Source organism: Solanum dulcamara, chromosome 6 (genome assembly GCF_947179165.1).
Source record: "Solanum dulcamara chromosome 6, daSolDulc1.2, whole genome shotgun sequence".
Classification (NCBI taxonomy): Eukaryota; Viridiplantae; Streptophyta; class Magnoliopsida; order Solanales; family Solanaceae; genus Solanum; species Solanum dulcamara.
This window is the reverse complement of record NC_077242.1, coordinates 9,646,442-9,666,910: the sequence shown is the minus strand read 5'-3', so window position 1 is coordinate 9,666,910 and position 20,469 is coordinate 9,646,442. Positions and strand designations below refer to the sequence as shown.

General features: G+C 32.7%; 1 protein-coding gene across 1 annotated transcript; it reads right to left on the bottom strand.

The window, feature by feature from the left end:
- Nucleotides 1-7,783: 7,783 nt before the first annotated feature.
- Nucleotides 7,784-19,119, bottom strand: LOC129892450 (cell differentiation protein rcd1-like). Its single transcript, XM_055968019.1, has 9 exons — nt 18,910-19,119; nt 16,580-16,651; nt 16,182-16,271; nt 15,727-15,769; nt 15,319-15,425; nt 14,762-14,866; nt 8,833-9,032; nt 8,660-8,729; nt 7,784-8,032 (listed from the first exon to the last, which is right to left on the bottom strand). Exons 1-9 carry the CDS (start codon nt 19,117-19,119, stop codon nt 7,958-7,960), a joined length of 972 nt encoding a protein of 323 aa, XP_055823994.1. The 3' UTR covers nt 7,784-7,957.
- Between the last annotated feature and the right edge of the window lie 1,350 nt (nt 19,120-20,469).

Sequence of the window (20,469 nt, the reverse complement as noted above, 5' to 3'; positions counted from 1 at the left end):
TTATAAGTTATAACTTTGTTGCACATAATTATCCATTTTTTTGGCCTTTTACTTCCTTGAAAATGTCTAATTATAATTCTTTTTTATGAATTTTCAATTAGAAATCCTTCATTATAAGCTTTAAATAACACTAAAATCACTCTTGAGTTTATCATCTTTATTATAACTCTATATTAAGTATGTCAATTAACTGTCCATTCATCTTCTTTAATGCAAAACTTAATGGTTTTTATTTTCATAGCTCTCATAATTTTTATTATCATAACCCCTAAAATAATAAATAGTTATATTTATGACATTATTTGGTTTTCATATTATAGTCCTATAAATAGAAGCATTGTAAGACTTTGTAGAAATGAACACATTAGCCTATTAATTTCATATTTTTTATTTTTATTTTTTAATGATTAAGATGGTAAGAATAATGTTTCATTATTTATTTACTTTTTGTAGTTCTCTTAATGATTTCTCTTTATTTTGTATTTTATATAAATTATTTCCTATAAATAGAAGCATTGCAAGACTTTGTAGAAATGAGCACATTAGCCTATTAATTTTGTATTTTTTCCTTTTTTATTTTTTAATAATTATAAGAATAATGTTGCATTAATTATTTATTTTTTGTAGTTCTCTTTATGATTTCTCTTTATTTTGTCTTTTACATAAAAAAATTATTATTGTAAGTTTGTATTTTCTTTTGGTCCGTAATAGTATTTTGATCCGTATTTGTAACTTATGACTTTGTTGGAAGTCATCTAATTACTAACCAAATATTTTTCTCTATAAAATCAATTATATGTCAGGATAAATATATCTTGACATCTTATCATTTTTCATAACCGCAGGAAGCGTGGACAAATTCACTAGTTTTCTAATTATGCTTAGGATGTATGCAACATACAAAAATAACACACCTAGTGTAATCCTACAAGTGCAGTCTGAGGAGGATGATGTGTACACAAATCTTATCCCTACCTTGTAAAGACAGAGAGATTATTTCCAATAGATCCTCCTCCGCTCAAGTAAAGCATAAATGTACATTGAAAAAAAGATATTGACAAAGTTGCAATGCAGGAAAATGCTTAATTTTCAGCAACTTCATTTCAGCTGAACAAAGCTACCACTCAGTACACAGCAAAGCAACCATTCAGTACACAACAAAGCAAAAGTATCAATTTTAACGAGGCTGAAGAAGTTTTCGAGCTTTTGACAACAGTTGAACAGTTAACTTAAAACATTCTTCCCTCTACTGAGGTCATTGTTTGCGGTCTTTCCCGACAGAACAAATTCACTTCTTTCTCTTTCCCTTTCCCTTTCCCTTAACCTTTGGATTTGTTGTAGCCTTCTTTGCAATCTTTTTTCTGTCTTCACTCGGCAGAAAATGTAGAGACATCCATAAATATTGAGATGTAGCAGTCACCAACAAACAAAACCCACAATCAGCAAGCTCTAGAACTCCGAACTCTGAGCTTCTCGCGAAACCAGTCACATCTAACAACTAAAGAAAACCCAGCTCCAGTGAGGGGCTTTTAGATCCGATGAACTGGAGTAAACCATTGAAGGATGAAACAGTCCGGCCCTTCTTCCTTTTATGATTTTTTTTAACAGGTGGTTTGATTAACAACGACGAACTAGAGCTTCATCAGGCCCTCCAGTTTCAACGGACAACCCTGTCAAAAATCTATATTCGGCGAGCTCTGAGAGTCTCTACACCTCCATCACTGTTGCGCCTAGAAGGAACCAAATTTGGATGAAAAACATATCACTCCGGTATCCATAATATTTGTTCTACCACATTCATTGTTTTGATTGAAATCATCTACGATTATTTCTTAGTTGCTAAATTGTTAATTGATTTTTAATTTTCTTGTTGGTTTAAGTTAAAATTGGATAATGACATGCACTGTTTCCTTTTGTTCATTTCTGACTGTTGTTGCTTTTTGAGATTAATATTATATTTTGATTTTTTTTGTTGTTTGTCAATTACTTTCACTACTTTTTTACTTTATATTCAATTGTCCTCATGCTTTATTTAGATTGGTATTGATTGTGTTTCTGCATTAAAGTGTTTTTCATGAATATTTTGGATTCTACTCAATAGTTATGTTGATTTATTTATTTTTAATTTTGTCATCATGTTCATTAGTTATAGTGCGGAGTGTTAATTTTTGAATTGCTTTTGACCATGTTTTTTTTTTTTTTAGTTGAATGAGAAATATACAAATTAAAACTGGCCATCGAAAAAAAATCTTTTTGTTGGTTTTTGAGGACTCCTCATTTTAAAAAAACAAAAATTTTAGTTTAAATTTACATTATATATAATATTTTACTAGTTAAAATGGCTGATGAAAAAATTATTATTGATTTTCAAGACCTTTCATTTTCATAAGATGAGTTTTATTTTTGAGTTCATTATTATTAGTAGAAATAGTATTGTTAGCCATTCTTTTCCTTTTTTATACATCTGTAGTTATTTTAATATTATTGCACTTTTAACATGTTAGTACAATCTCTTTCATTTATTGTTATTTTATTATTGTTAGCCATTCTTTATATATATATATATATATATATATATATATATATATATATATATATATATAGTTATTTTAATATTATTAACCATGTTTGTTAACTTTTAACAGTACTAACTCTTTTTTATTTATTTATTGTTATCCCATGTTTCTAAGATGGATTTTTATTTATTCCTTACTAACACTTTTATTAAGTGTCTTGATAGGTATCCAGAGTTTCTCTCCGAGAAAGCTATTCGAATTAAGTTCAAATAATATTTTTAATTTACTATTGTGTATATTATTGACGTTAAGAAAAATTTAGGTTGTAAATACTTACATAAAGAAATCTAATTGATTTAACTATTTAATCAGTTAATTCATATTTTTAGACAATATTAAATAATCTTTTTTCTTTAAAATATTTTTCATAATTTATTCTCTCATTGGCATTATAAGTTTAAAATGTTATTTAAGAATACTTTTTTTTGTATAAAAAGAAGTATTTTTTCTTTTCACCCATTACAAAAGGTGTTTTTCTTTTCATATGGTAAAAAACTTCTTTTTTTTAATAAAGAACAATTCTCTTAATAATGCATAAAAGTTACTTTTTATGTATATACATTTATATCGTCTTTCTCATATTTTCATACACATAGTTGACAATAATATATATTATTTAGTTTATACATACTCTTTTATACATACATTTTTATACAATTTTAGTACATTTATATATGTGTTATACTTGCAAATAATAATTTTATTCCCTTCCTCTTTGATAAATTAAGTCTAGCCGGATATCACATTTTGTGGATTTTGAAGGATGTCTAACATCTTCCCTTTGAAATAATGTAAACTCTTACCTAAAATCTAAACTGGTTTTTCGTAGATTGAAATGTGAGTGATAAATGTCATACATCAAATAGATTTTCTTATTTTTCTTAATAAATTAGGTGGCAACTCTATACAATAATTCTTTTAGAGTCCATAAGTTGTGTTTTATTTAATCTTGGTTAAAAATGGGGCATAACAATGACCCAAAAATTGAGGTCATGATGACACACATTCCAAACCCTATCCCGATGTGTAAGTCGAAAAGTAAAATCATATGATACTCCCCAAAGGTAAGTTAGGTCACAAATAAACACTAAATAAAGGGCAACAATGAAATTATCCCACAACCTGATGTCATAAGTTTAAGCATCTAAATACAAATATGAGTCTAAATACACAGTTTAAGTCACCGAATATTGAAAAGACTGTAAATGAAAGATGGACTAGCGGCGATCTGGATCCCAAGATCTCACCAATGATTCGATGATAATGTAACCGGTGGAATCAACTACCGTGCTGGACACCATGTCTAGTATCTGCACCAGAAGTAAGGGTGAGTACAATCCACATTTACTCAGTAGGTGTAACCGACTGAGTATAAGAAATTAGTCAAAAACTATGAAATAAACTAAGGAACGCTTCCACCTGCATGCAGAAAAGTCTCATTTCAGCTACGTTTTCGCCAATTTAAATAGAACGACGTAAATAAAATAAACACGTAAATACAATTCAATATAGCAATTAATAGATGGAACAAATATCACAGGTATCAATGCAATGCAATACACTATGATGATGCAATGATATAATTGTATGGTGGGATCAAGGCTGTCACACAACCTGTCGTATACACCTGTTGAGTTGTTCTACCAAGCAACATCCACGAGGGTCTCGCAAATCATATACTTTATCACAATCTCAATGTATCAACTACCCCTCCCCCACCAAATTCGTGGCCAAGGACTCTTGATACTAATGTCTCGTCCGCTTGCCACCTACTCGTGGTCAAGGATATATAAAAAGTGTCACATTTTCTTTCTCAAAAAGGGCTTCCACAATTCTCAACTTCCCAATGATTAATGATAATATTTATGAGGATGAATGCATTTACAACATATAAATCATGGAGGTAATATTCAACTCAACATGCACCACAAGGTTCAAAGTTCTAAAAACTTAAACTGCGCATGACATTCACCCTCAATAGACAGTAATGGGAAGAAATTACATCATATTAAGTGCTCACCCCTTTCCCAATAATATCTCAATACTCAGGCATACTCAACACCCTCAACTCAATCCCTCGGGCGGGCATTACAAGTCAAATAACGTCGTCACATCTCTAACTCAATTAAGTCATGGATTACACAGTTTCAATCATAGATAAAATATCACGTAAGGCCCTAACACGGCCCCTACAACACATATAAGCTCTCACACGGGCATCACAATATAAATTATCAGTATTGAACTACACTACAACCCCATCCCAAAGTTTATAACATAAAATCTGACTAATTACCCCGACTGAGCCCCAAGAAAGATAGCCAAACCTACCTCTATAGCTGAAACCGCACTCGAACACCTCTATCGGACAATTAACTCTCGAATTCAATACCCAGAATGAAAACTCACTATCAAAAATGAAATACACGCATCATAAGGTGTTCAATGACACCCATATTGATAGGTTTTGGAATCGAGAGTAAAACAGTCCAAGAATTAATTAATTTTGAAAAGGATCAAATCTGGAATTTTATTAAAAAATCATGTTTTACTCATAATAAGGAACTCGTGGTTAAAAAACCCAAAAAGGGAGTTCAAAATGTGTTAGAAATCACCAATTTCCATAAATTTAGATTAGGGAAGAACAAGAGATTTTGGAGTTTGAAACTAAAATTCAGGAATTAAAATCATCAAATAATTAATTAAATAGGAAGGTTTTAGGTTAAAAATCACTTACCTAACGATTTTACTCGAACACCTCTTCTTAAAATCGCCCCAAGAAGCTCAAGAACTCAAAAGTGGTGAATGAGATTTCTCCCGAAGTTGAACACTATTAGGTCAAAAATGACCTTTGCGATCGCGAGTCACTAAACCTCGCGGTCGCGAAGAGTACTGGGCATAATAACTCATCACGATCGCGGAGCTCATCATTGTGATCGCAAAGCACACTAACCCCATCACATCACAATTGCGTGAACTAGGGTCGCGATCCCGATGGGTTAAGTCACCTGTACCATAAACCTGCAGAAACTCAACTCAAATTCTCCGATCAGACCCTCGAAATTCATTCGAAATCTTGTGAACACAAACCTTATATGCACTCCCACTAAATTTGACATTTTGGACTCAACAGAATCATCAAATTTTGAATTCAAGGTCTGCTTGATCCGTAATTCGATAAGTCACAACTAAACTTGTTTCGGCACTTGAAATTCTCAAATTACCCTCGGAACCTCTAAAAATTGCAATGAAGCCACTTCTAGCGTTAGAATCATCCCCAAAACTATTGGAATCATCAAAAATTCATTCCGAGTCTTCGAACTCGATTTGTTGACCAAAGTTAAACTTAACTAATTGAAAACTAACTTTCCAACTTGGGACCTCAAATTCACATGTCAACACCAAAATTGATTCCGACAACTCTCCTAGATTAATTTCCACATTTCAGAGCTGATGGAACTGATAGAATCTCGTTTCGAGACCCGTAGCTCCGATTGGTACCGAAAACCACTTTTTCACCTCTTAACTCTATAAAATTCAAGAATTGGCCCTATTCACTAACTACTAAGAATTTGACACATTCAACCATACAAACTGAATAAATAACACTAGAAAACACTAATGATAGGGGTAAAATGATAATTTTACACAAAATTTTAAAAATGACTCTCAAGGTCAGTACACTTTTTTAGACTCTTCTAGAATAACTTTTTATATGTGGTTACAACAATTCTAATATTTTACAATTTCAGTCCTTAACATACTTGTATAAGTAAATAATATGTTGTAGAGTTTTAATTTAGAGAAGAAATTATATCATTAGTTTATTAAGAGTTTTACGTTTTGTATGTAATGGAATAAAATAATTTTCCTATATGTAGATCACGATCAAATCATAGTAAATATTATGCTTCTTTTATTATAGTTTTTTTCTCATTTGATTTATCGCCACTAAGATTTGCAATTATTAATTTTTCGTGTGACGCCTTGTTACTTCAATTTCAACAAGTGGTATCAGAGTTAACGATTGAGCGAGGTCGAAGATTAATTCAAAGTGGGTTTAGATCAAGTAGTAACCAATTTGACGATAGTGAATTGAAGTGTTTTTTGTAAAAAAAAAACAAAAAAGAAAGAAAGGTTTAAATACTACACGTGGAGATAAAATTTCAATCATATGAAAATATATTCTGCTTCATTTTTTAAAAACAAAAAATAATTTTCAATTCATACATGCCCCGCTCACACATGCTTACTTTAACGCATGCGCTCGATTTTCAATTCTGCTCACTTTTGACATAGGGCTCTAATATTATTAACACATCTTTACTATTAACGCACAAGACTCCAATTTTTAATTCATATCAACTTTTAATCATAATAAGCAACAATGATATATGAAGATTGTGTGAAGAAGGATGATTAAGATTATTTTACCAGAAAATTTAAGTCAAAGGGTATACTTATTAAATTCTACCATAATTAGACCTTTAATTTTTGATGGGAAATGTTTTCTTGTTGAAAATAATATCTTTCGTGTTTGGTTGAGTTGGAGAAGTTTTGAATTTCTATAAATAGAAAATATTTTATTTTCATGCCACAACAAATAGCATGCAGTTGTTAAAGAGTTTTATTTAAGGAGAAATTATTCTCTCAATAGATTTTATGAATTTTTTATATTAGTTTTCAATAGGTAGGTAATAGACTAAACCATATTAATAATTATATCTTTTAAAGTAATTTTTTGCCACCAAATTTTATAATTATTAACTTTCACATGCCGCCATTTTATTTTGATCCAAACACTTTTAACAGTTGAAAAGTTAATTTAAAACATTTCTCTCTCTACTGAGGTGTCATTTTTTGCTGTCTTTTCCCACTATTACAGAGAAAGGTTCCTAAAAACAAGTTCACTTCTTTCCCTTAGCCTTATGAGAAAATTTAAAAATATTGTCCACCATACCAAACACACCATGATATTTTCATTTTAGAAGAAAAAAGAATCCCAAAGATCAATTTCCCAAAACTAAATGCTATGCACATTTTTCTTCCAGAAAAAGAAAAAAACCAAAACCAAAACCAAAATCAAAAACCCTTTACCTGTCAAAAATAAATATATAAAAAAAGAAAACGAAAAACCAATTCACTCAAACTCAAATGGTATTGTAAAGAAAACAACAACGACAGATAACATCATTCCAGCTGAACAAAGCTATAATGCAGTACACAACAAAGCAAAAGCATCAATTTCAACAGTTTGAAAGTTAAACTTAAAAGCTACTCAGGTCATTGTTTGTTGTCTTTTCCTACCGAACAAGTTCACTTCTTCTCCTAGTTAACCTTTGAAATTATTTTCCTGCATTGCAATCTTGTTACTGTCGTCTTCAATCGGCAGAAGATAAACATCCATAAATATTGAAATGTAGCAGCTGCAACATCCATGAAGTTTCGTGGTCGTCCTACAAAGGCGTAGGTAAAAGTTTATAATTATATACATGGAAGTTGTAACAATAGTTGAAAAGATCTATATAGACGATACAAGTTTAAGGTATTCTAATATTAGTAGAAATTGCTGTATATAAAAGCTGAAAGGTTTCAACCTTGTATTCCAATGAGTGATTGCATAAAGAAGTTTTTTCGGAGTAACAAAATTATTGCAGCCATATGGTGTGGGGGGGGGGCAATAATTTACCACACGTGGAGACTCTTAACTGGAAATTGTTTAAGGAATAAAATGTATATGAGGAGAGGGTCATCAAGCAGATAAAGGAGGAAATGATAGATAGACTAATGGTACCGTTCCTATATAAGAAGCTACATAGGTGTAGAGGATTAATGCTTAGATTAAACATGTAATTGTTTTTATGTTTTCCTGTTGAGGGCCTGTGTTCATCCTAATTTCGCAAGGTAATGTCAAGGTGCTCTTTTAGTTTGTTCTTATGCTGATTCTATTTGTCAATGGTAATATTAACAGTGTTACCCAAAAAAATATTTTTTGTAAGAGTAAAGACACTAAATGAACTATTTGTAACAACAAAGTTGCAAAATTAGTTTTTGTAACAGCAAAGAAGATCAGATGAACTCACACAAAGAATGTCCTTAAAGGTATTGTCAAATAGCTGAGGAGGAACTTGTCTTTTGAATGCATCACATGGCCTGCATTATGAAGGTGGATCAAACAATAAATCCAAGAGAGATATAGTTGATACTTGCAGAGAAATCACAATTATAAAACTCAAGGAGGGACGAGAATGTTTACCTGATGAACTTTAATACTTCTGAAAGACTTAGATAACATTGTACCACATACATTAGATGCAGCAAACAAGGTTGTTCAGTAAGTTTTTGTACCACTCGGTACAAGACCTGTACTATCGAGAAGAAGCGTTCAGGAGTAGCACAACAATAGGTCATTCCTTTCTCTTGCATCAGAATTTTCATAACTATGAGGGTTGCAACCTGTGGAGGTACAACATTCATTTCATATAAGATCGAAGAAACAACATATCACCATAAACCAGCAAAGTCATTCAGAAATACTATTTATAAAACACAATGGAAAACATATCACACGTGTCCCATTTCTCCTATAAAAGTTTGCTAGTGTTCTTCTCAAGGATGTTTTAGCACTAACCATACCATATGGCATAGATGCATGCAGTGCAGAGCCAGGGGAGCAGAAGGAAATTCATCAAAACACCATTCGCCAAATAATTATACTATATATATAAGATCAAAATTATATTTATGTATATTGTAGATATTGATGCTAGAAAAGTCAAAAGAAACGGAAAAGTAGGAAGAAAAAAGAAAAAAGTAGAGGAAGAAAAGTCGAAAAAAGGAGGTGAAAGGAAAAGGAAGACAACTGCCTTTGCGTGCTGGCTTTCTTTACGCGTTTTGATCACACAAAAATGCGTATCTCCTTCTTTTACGCGTTCTTCATTCTACTATAAATAGAGGGTCTCTTACCCTCATTTAGATCATCCCCAAAAGAGAGAGAGTAAGAATATAAAGTGAGTTATAAACCAAGATAAATATTGTAGTCTTAAGTGTCCTCTTTAGTGAGTTGTTCCTTTTACAAGAGAGGAGTGTTAATTATTGTTTTTTCTTTGTATTTGAAAGTAGTGTACTCCCATATTTTAATAATAAAATCCTTCTACCCCGTGGTTTTTTCCCTCTATCTGTTTGAGGGGTTTCCACGTAAAATTTTCGTGTCCAATTTATTTTTATTATTTATTATCATATCAAACTTTAGTTGTGGTGCTTTCTGCCCCCAACAATGATATTAGAGCCCTCGGTTATTCTGTCTATTTTATGCAAAGGTACTATCTATGAATAGTAAATTTTTGTAAATAGTAAAATTCATTGAAAAGTACTATTCACGTGAATAGTAAATTTTGGTGACGGTATATTTTATCATAATTATTTGCAAAAATATTCAGAAATAATCTAAAAGGGTGTGAAGCAAATAACAATATCGAGTACAACAAAATTTGACATTGAGAAATTCAATTGAACTAATTTCTCATTATGAAAAATGAAAATAAAAGCGATATTGAGAAAAGACAATTGCATAACTGCAATTGAAGGCAAGCCCACAGACTTCACTGATGATAGCAAATGGAACGACATAGACAACAATGTAGTTGCTGATTTACACTTGGCACTAGCTGGTCAAGTGTTATCTAGTGTGGCTGAAGAATGAATTGTGAAGGAAATATGTAATACTCTTATAGGATTATATGAGGCCAAGTCTTTGCATAATAAAATCTTCTTAAAAAAAGATTGTATACTCTTCGAATGGCAGAGTTCATGTCAATTACTCAACACATCAATACTTTGAATACTTTATTTTCGCAACTTACAACAATGGGTTACAAAATAGAGGGGACTGAATGTGCGGGACTTCTACTTCAAAGTCTGCCTGACTCTTATAATCAACTTATTATCAACCTGACGAATAATATAGACAGTCTAGTTTTCGATGAAATTACAACCGCTATCTTAGAAGAAGAAATCGACGCAAAAATAAGAAAGACAGACAAGCAAGTTCACAACAAGCTGAAACTTTGATGATGGTGAGAGGAAGACCAATGGAACGTGGCCCCAGTAGGAGTCACAATCATGGTAGATCTCAATCAAAAAGTAAGAAGAATATCAAGTGTTACAACTGTGGCAAGAAAGGACACTTCAAGAAAGATTGACGGTTTAAGAAGACGAGTAAACACCTTGAGCCATCAAATGCTCAAGGGAATATTGCAAGTACCTTGGATGATGGAGATATTTTATGTAGTGAAGCAATATCAAATCATGAAGGCAGAAAATGTTTCACTGATGTTTGGATCATGGATACAAGAGCAACATGACACATGACTTCCAGAAGAAAATGGTTCCATCAATATAATTCTATCTTAGGAGGGTTTGTGTTCATGAGAGACGATCATGCTTTGGATGTTATTGGTTTTGAATCTATCAAAATAAAGATGTATGATGGCACGATATGCACAATCCAAGAGGTACGACATGTAAAAGACTTGAGGAAGAATCTATTGTCTTTGAGATAATTAGATGATAATAGATGTTCATATAAGACTCATGGTGGAGTCAAGAAAATATTCAAAGGAGCGCTTGTAGTGATGAAAGCAGAAAAACTTGCTGCAAATCTATATGTGCTTAAAGGTGAAACACACCAAGAAGGAGAAATATCAACCGCGTTAGAAAGTTTATTTGAAGAATCAACGATGATATGACATCATAAACTTGGCCATATGTCGGAACAAGGTTTGAAAATTCTTACTGAGCTAAAGCTTCTTCCAGGTCTCAAAAAGGTTTCACTATCCTTTTGTAAACATTGTGTTACCAGTGAACAAAATAGACTGAAATTTAGCAGTTCCTTTCCTAAAAGCAAGGAAATATTAGATCTGGTTTACTCTGATATCTAGCAAGCACCGGTGGAGTCCTTAGGAGGAGCGAAATATTTCATGTCATTTATCGATAATTACTCCAAGAGAAGTTGGGTGTATCCAATCAAGAGAAAGACAGATATTTTTCTGGTTTTTAAAAAGTTCAAAGCGTGAGTGGAACTTGAATCTGAGAAAAAGATCAAGTATTTGAGGACAGATAATGGAGGAGAATACACTGGTGATGAATTTGATAACTTCTGTAAACAAGAAGGTATTAAAAGGCAGTTCACGGTGGCATATACTTCACAACAAAATAGAGTAGCAGAGCGGATCAATAGAACCTTATCGGAATGGATAAGAGCTATGCTGGCAACTGCAGGGTTAAAAAAACTATTCTGGGCAGAAGTAGTTAAAATCGCCTGTTATGTGATCAATCAGTCATCATCAACCGCAATTGATCTGAAAATGCCAATGGAGATGTGGACAAGAAAACCAGCTGATTATTCTCACCTACATATATTTGAAAGTCCTGCTTATGTTATGTACAACACCTAAGAAAAATTAAATTTGGATCTAAAATCTAGGGAATTCATTTTCTTAGGGTATGCTGATGGAGTCAAGGGGTATCGCTTGTGAGATCCCACTGCCCATAAGGTGGTAATCAGCAGGGATGTTGTATTTGTTGAAAACAAGATACAAGTAAAAGAAGATAGCACTTCAAAAGAAAAATCAGAGACTACTACAGTTGAACTTGAGGAATTAAAAGAAGTTTTAGTTCTTTCTGAAGCAGCACCAGAGCACGAAGAACAAAAGTAAGCTGATATCGAAACTCCATAAGTTTGACGGTCAACTAGGGATAGAAGAGAACCAGCTTGACACTCAGATTATTCTATGGAGAGCAATGTTGCTTCTGTCTATTAACAGAAGATGGAGAGCCTTCAACTTTTCACGAGGATATGAAAGTCCAAGAATCATCTCTATGGATGACAGCAATGCAAGAAGAAATTAAAGCTCTTCATAAAAATAAAACATGGGATCTTGTTTAATTACCACAAGAAAGGAAGATCATTGGAAACAAATGGGTCTACAAGATCAAACGCAATGGTAATGATCAAGTGGAGAAGTATCGTGCAAGATTGGTGGTGAAAGGATTCACTCAGAAAGAAGGTATAGACTTCAATGAGATATTTTCTCCGGTGTTTCGACTCACAACAATTCCATTGGTCCTGGCGATGTGTGCTATATTTGACCTATACTTGGAGCAGTTAGATGTCAAAAATGTATTCCTTCATGGAGAGCTTGAAGAAGAAATTTACATGCTCCAACCAGAAGGTTTTGAAGAACAGGGAAAAGAGGATTTGGTTTGCAGGTTGAACAAATCTCTATACGGTCTCAAACAGGCGCCAATGTGTTGGTATAAGAGATTTGATTCCTTCATTATAAGCCTTGGATACAACAGACATAGTTCAGATCCTTGTGTTTATTATAAGATATTTGGTGATGACGATTTTATTATTTTACTGTTGTATGTTGATGATATGTTGGTAGCAGGCTCCAACAAAGATTGCCTCACAAATTTAAAGGCACAGTTGGCTAGGGAGTTTGAAATGAAGGACTTGGGACCAGCAAATAAGATTCTAGGGATGCAAATTCACCGAGACAAAAATAATAGGAAGATTTGGCTTTCTCAAAAGAACTACTTAAAGAAAATCTTGCGACGCTTCAAGCTGTAAGTGTAAGTCAATTTCTACCCCACTTCCTATTAATTTCAAGTTATCCTCAAGAATGAGTCCTTGCAGTGAAGCACAGAGGATGGAGATGTCTCGAGTACCGTATGCATCAGCAGTGGAAAGTTTAATATTCGTCATGGTATGTACAAGACTTGACATTACACAAGCAGTGGGAGTGATCAGTCGATACATGGCTAATCTTGGTAGAGAGCATTGGAATATTGTTAAGAGGATCCTGAGATGCATCAAGGGTACCTCAGATGTTGCAATGTGTTATGGAGGATCAGACTTTACTGTTAAAGGTTATGTTGATTCAGATTATGCAGATAATCTTGATAAAAGCAAGTCCACCAGAGGTTATGTGTTTACACTTGTTGGAGGAGCTGTAAGATGGGTTTTAAAACTGCAATCTATCGTGGCTACATCTACGACAGGAGCAGAATATGTAGCAGCTACACAAGCTAGCAAAGAGGCAATATGGATGCAGATGTTACTGGAGGAGCTTGGGCACAAACAAGAGAAGGTTGCTCTGTTTTGTGATAGTCAGAGCACTTTGCATCTTGCAAAGAATCCGACATTTCATTCAAGGACAAATCACATACGAGTTTAGTATCTGTTCGTGAGAAGGTGGAAGAAGGCAGTGTGGATATTCAAAAAATTCACACTAATGACAACCTAGCAGATATATTTACGAAGCCGATCAACAGTAACAAGTTTAAATGGTGTCGATCTTCTATTGGCTTAGTAGAAACGTAACATTGCAGTAATTAGGTAGAAAGAATGGTGTGAAGACTTAATTGATTCTCAATTAAATCTTCAAGTGGGAGAATGCTAGAAAAGTCAAAAGAAATGAAAAAGTAGGAAGAAAAAAGAAAAAAGTAGAGGAAGAAAAGTCAAAAAAAGGAGGTGAAAGGAAAAGGAAGACAGTTGCCTTTGCGTGCTGCCTTTCTTTATGCGTTTTGATCACACAAAAATGTGTATCTCCTTCTTTTATGCGTTCTTCATTCTACTATAAATAGAGAGTCTCTTGCCCTCATTTAGATCATCCCAAAGAGAGAGAGAGTAAGAATACAAAGGGAGTTATACACCAAGATAAATATTATAGTCTTGAGTGTCCTCTTTAGTGAGTTGTTCCTTTTACAATAGAGGAGTGTTAATTGTTGTTTTCTCCTTGTATTTAACAACAATGTACTCTCATATTTTAATAGTAAAATCCTTCTACCTCGTGGTTTTTCCCCTCTATCTGTTTGAGGGGTTTCACGTAAATATTTTGTGTCCAATTTATTTTCATTATTTATTATCATATCAAACTTTAGTTGTGGTGCTTCCCCCCCCCCCCCCCCCCAACAATTGAATCTCCTTGACTTATTTCTATGTTTACTTCTTTATATTTTGAATTTCTTCTATTAAAATTCTGACTCAGTCCCATAAATTTTGTATATACACAAAATACAGATACATCCTTCTAATGAAACAATAAAACTAAAATACATCATCATGTGAATACCATAGAACCATAACTTCTAAGCCTAAAATTAGTACATAGCAGGCTAACCTTCTGTGACAGTTCATCACATAGATCCATGCACGCAAGGCACAAAGGAACCACTTCCGTTTCCATGAAAAAATGAAGGACCTTTGATCCATTTGGATCATCAAACTTCACCAGTAAACAAAATGTCAGAATCATGAAATAGCATTTCCAAAAATTAGACTAATGCTACAAATGTACACTATGTCTCGTCATGATAACATCTTTTTTTTGTCGAACGATAAACTTAATTCAAATTATAGAGCTATGACACAATCAAATCTGAATGACCAAAACATTGAATTGAATTTTACCAGTCTTACTAGGGATTACATTTTAAAGTGAGGAAGAAAAACAAAAACAAGAATAGTTATATTTTTAAGTGATAAGTAAGAAAAATAACATTTACTTTTCTTATGGATTTATAAGACACATTTAGTCTTTTGATTGATGATTTAATCAGAGATGTATAAAATTCTCTGGCATATGTAAGCAACAAAGTATAATTATTTGTTCATGAAATGAATGTAGTGACAACAGTGGAGAGAGTATGTGTATATTCGTTCAAATGGACGGTATACCTTTGCTAGGGAACCGAGAACACCCAAGCTGGTGAGCCTCAAATACTCCAAAGGCTTGTCATCTCCACTAGCCTTGAGAAATGGATACAAATAACATGGTATTTTAGCTGCAAAGAGAAGTTACAAGAAGAGTTAACTCTTTCACACACAACAGTTAAAAAAATTGCAGCTATGATCTGCATTCTCACCGCAAATTTACAACGAAATATAATTTATTTTTTTGAAAGATTGAAGATATAAAAAAGAGGACTATAGTGTGAAGAATTTGTTCCTCTACTCATTTTGAAACCTATTCACCTGAATCTTCCTATATCCATACACGTACAGGTACTTGATTTACTCATACGAGTCATTTGTCCTAGGCCTAATTTTCATTTCAATTTGTATCATTTCAAGAACTGACATTACCTTCTATAAGCTCCTCTCTTGTTTCTGAGTTTTTGGCCAAAACCTGTAGAATATAACCATAAAGGAATAAGGTGTAAACATATAACAAAGTAGCGAAAATTTGGTGTCAATAAATAAGTACTGCAATGATATCAAAAATTCATTTCATGACGGCTTTTTTTTAAACAAATTTAAATGTGTCTCTAATGCATTTCACTTTGATGCCTAGAAGTTAAGAACACAAAACCATGACATCTCAGATTTTTCTAATAGAGATTCCACAAACTATAAAATTGCAGCATAAAGTGCATAATAGAGGTGCCTTGTGAAAGACATAATTTACTAGTACATTTTGCTACTCCAATAGGAGAAAGTGTATTTGTTGATGAATATGTATACGATTATAACACACGCCATGCCATAAGTTAAGGTAACCAACAAGGGGAAGTATGCTTGTTTGATTAGATATTACTAACCTGAAACAAAGCAAGAGCATTACACGCTCGAGTTGACTCCTTCATAGATAGCATTGAGGGCGACAACTTCCAATACACTGATATGACTTCCTGAAATTCATAAGAGAAACACTATTAGTCATTGACAACTTCTTGCACATCAAAACGCGAGGTGTTTTATATGTTTCCAATTAGATTATCACATAATTTAACATGTATGGTATCAAACATGTTCTTAATGAGTAACATCTTGAGCTTTTAGATGAAAAGGTCACAAAATTTAAACATAAACTCTAAAAAAAATCAATTTAATATTAACCAACAGTATATAAGTCACAAAATTTAAACATAAACTCTAAAAAAATCAATTTAATATTAACCAACAGTATATAAATCCGCAAAAATTAAAAGAGACATACCAGCAAAAGCATGTAAACTGCATTGAAGGTGTTCCACAGTAGCAGAGCTAGATCTTCACATGTATCTCGCTTCTGATATGTATACCAAAACTCAGAATCTTACAATTACAAGCTCTTTCATAAAGTACGATAAAAGACGTAATAGTCTATTTGGCCAAACTTTTAAAATCTGCTTATTTTGAAAAGTGCTTTTTTTCGGACATGCTTATTAAATAAGTATTTTTAAAGAATAGCAGCTTGTGTTTAGCTAATTAATTTGAAAAGCACTTTTGTTAATATTGAAACAACAATGTGTGCATTACTAAGGTTTTGACGTGTTTTTTTGGAAATACTTTTTTTAGCTTCTGAAAAAAGAGCTCCGTGTCCACTCAATAATACTTATTTTTAACTAACAGCTTGACCAAACACATCAATTCTCTAGAACAAGCATTTTTATTTTATTTTAAAAAGCACTTCTGACCAAGGAGCTTGGTCAAACAACCAATTTAATAGTTACTCTATTATATATAAATTTGATATGTTTCCAATTTTAAAAATGATTTGGTAATTGGTCACCGTTAATGAAGAAAATGTTTATTTTTTCAGTTTATGATAGATAATTAATATTTACTTAGTGCTTGGTTTTGTGTTGGGAGAAGTATTTGGGATCGATTTAAGGAGGGTTGGATCGAAATTTGAAGCTGAAGAACAAAGGAATTGTAGCTAATTTTAGATATTTAAGTAAACCTTCAAATAAAAAGTGAAACTTCATATAAATATTTTGTCTGAACTCATAAGTTTTCGAAATTTAAGATTCGTGTGTCTAAAATTGAATTTGAAGTGACTATACTTATAAAAACTAAAGTTCGTCTATGCATTAAATAAGGGTCCTCAAATTGGTTATTTGTCCACTTCCGCTCAACTAGTGAGTCACACAACTCACTAGTTGGATGTTGTTAGATTAGGATAGTTTTAGGTCATTTGAAAACTGAGGCTTTTACTTCAACTCAACTAGTCCACTAATCTGATGGACTAGGCTGACCTATAAAGCCGAACAAAAAAGGGGGATTTTTTTTCCTATAGATAGAGAAATCGGACCGTCTTTATTCGGTTTAACAAGATTTTGGGGGGCTCGAAAAGTAGCGAGAATTTTTCTAATAATTTTTTTCACAAATTCGGTCAAAACGTACTACTTACATACAATGTATACAACTTTTTATCGTATAGAATCCGATCAACTTACATACAACTTGCATACAAATTTTTGTTGTATACAAGTTCGGTCAGAACATACAACTTGTATACAATTTGCATACAATTATGTTGTTGTATGTATTTTATTTGTTGTTGAATTTATTTTGTATGTCATGTGTATTTCATTGTTTACAACCTATTTATGTCTCCCTCTTCAAGTTTCACTATGAAATTTCAATGAAAACCAACTCCCTCTAATTATAATTGAGATATAAACTCCAAAGGATATCATTAATAGTTTGCAACAACAACTCAATTCGAATAAATAACAATTTTGCGAAAAATCACTTTGATTTCAAAGCTTCAAACTATTTAATGATTGTCAATGAAGCTTTTCAATAAAGTTATTGGAGCTTAAAATTGAGAAGATTGAAGTCCTATTTCTTACTTTGTACACAATTGATAAATAAAGCTATGTTTAGTAATCAAATGAGAATTTCCCTAATATTGATAATTAACTTTATAATTTTACTTGTATAACTTAAAATTCCCAAAAGTACTTGTACTCATTATTCTTACAACAATAACAATGTCTTTTTATTGAAAAGGATAGATGATTCTATTCATGTTACTCAAGAATTGCATTAAGAATCTGTCAAGAGACATATATAGAAATGACATTATTGTTATTATTGACAAAATTAAATAGATTTCTCTTTGTATAAATATTGAAATACTTATCCTTAGGCTAGCTCACGGTCCGCTTAACTAGGGCTTGTATACGCTAACACTTTACAAATATTTTCAAATAAAAGGCTGGATTGAGGTCATGTTGAACCCATTTTGGGTACATATGATATATCTAATAATATACCAAAAGAGAAAAATAATCATATCATGAGAGATTGTACAAACTGCTAGCAAAAATTCATTTTATGTGAAATCTAATGGTCATTCAAAAATAGCATATAAAAAAAATCAGTAATCGATAAACTTCTTTGTCTCTCTATCTCACCTATCGAATGAGACCACCAAGTACAAGACAAAAAATGCATAACAAACACATATATAGAAATCAACACGAACACCAAATATATACAAAAATAAATAAAAATATATATTTATAATTAAAAAAATATTTAAAACATGTTATGTACCTTGATGAGTTGATACATGACATCTTCACGAAGATTACCATCATGGAGTAATAGCACCAACTGATTTGGAGTGAGAGCATCTAAATCAAGAGAATTTTGTTGTGTATCTACATTAGAAGAAGGAGAAGAAGAAATGTTGCATAACGATAGCGATGATAACGATGATGTGAATGTGGATTTCGAAAATGGTGACTCTGGTAAATTCTCCATTAAAAATTCTTAAAGGAAAAATCGTTCCTTTCGAAATGCTTTTCAAATGAGAAAGAAGACAATAAAAAGAAGTGTTTTGACTTTTTTTGAGTGAAAGGAAAAGAGTTATTTTTTCAATTTTTGAAAGAAAATAAGTAGGGGATGGACAAATGTAATTATATTTATAGGTGGATTAGTTTTGATTTATTTTTTTTGGCTTATGCAGATTCTTGTAATTAAGGGAGAAAAATTGTTTTTACTATTCAACCCCTTTTGATTTAAATGACAATCCTTTTATTTTACATAGTTTTAAAATGGATATTATTTTACTCAGAGATTTAAATTTTGTATGTAATAGAGTAAAATAACATAATATTGTATTTTTCAAAAGCTAACTACACACAATTTTGTTTTTAGTGGCAGAGAGTGTTTGACTACTCACTTCTAAATCTTAATTATCTCTCTACTTTGTTTTTGTAACGACTCAATCCCGTAGGCTGTGACGGGTGTCCGAACTGGATACTCGCGTATACCCTTGCTAGCTATAAGCAAACATGTCCCATGTCTGAGTCACAGTATACAAATATACTAGATAACACCTCAGCCGACACGGCTATTACGACAGGGGAAAACATCCCCCAAAACATAAACCATATCAGCACAACTGTGCATACATGCGTATACAACCCATATACAACCCACATACATATCTACAGACCTCTAAGAGTACAATGATAACATAAGGTGGGACAGGGCCCCCGTCGTACGCCTGAATAAATAAAACGAGTGTACAAATGAAGAGACCAGTACCACAACTAGGCTCCGATACAATGGAGTTTTTCCCAAACTTGCTGGTAGGAGTCCTAAGTTGGTGGGTCTCCAAAACGTGCGTCTGTACATGCGGGCAGACCACAGGTACAAACACATGTTTTAGAGACCCACCAGCTTAGGACTCCTACCAGCAAGTTCGGGAAAAGCTCCATTGTATCAGAGCCTAGTTGTGGTACTGGTCTCTTGATTTGTACACTCGTTTTATTTATTCAGGCGTACGACGGGGGCCCTGTCCCGCCTTATGTTATCATTGTACTCTTAGAGGTCTGTAGATATGTATGTGGGTTGTATATGGGTTGTATACGCACGTATGCACAGTTGTGCTGATATGGTTTATGTTTTGGAGGACGTTTTCCCCTGTCGTAATAGCCGTTCCGGCTGAGGTATTATCTAGTATATTTGTATACTGTGACTCAAACAGGGGACAGGTTTGATTATAACTAGCAAGGGTATACGCGAGTGTCTAGTTTGGGCACCCGTCACAGCCTATTCAGGAGAGATTATTAGCTGCCCAAGGTCAATAGAAGCTATATGCAGACA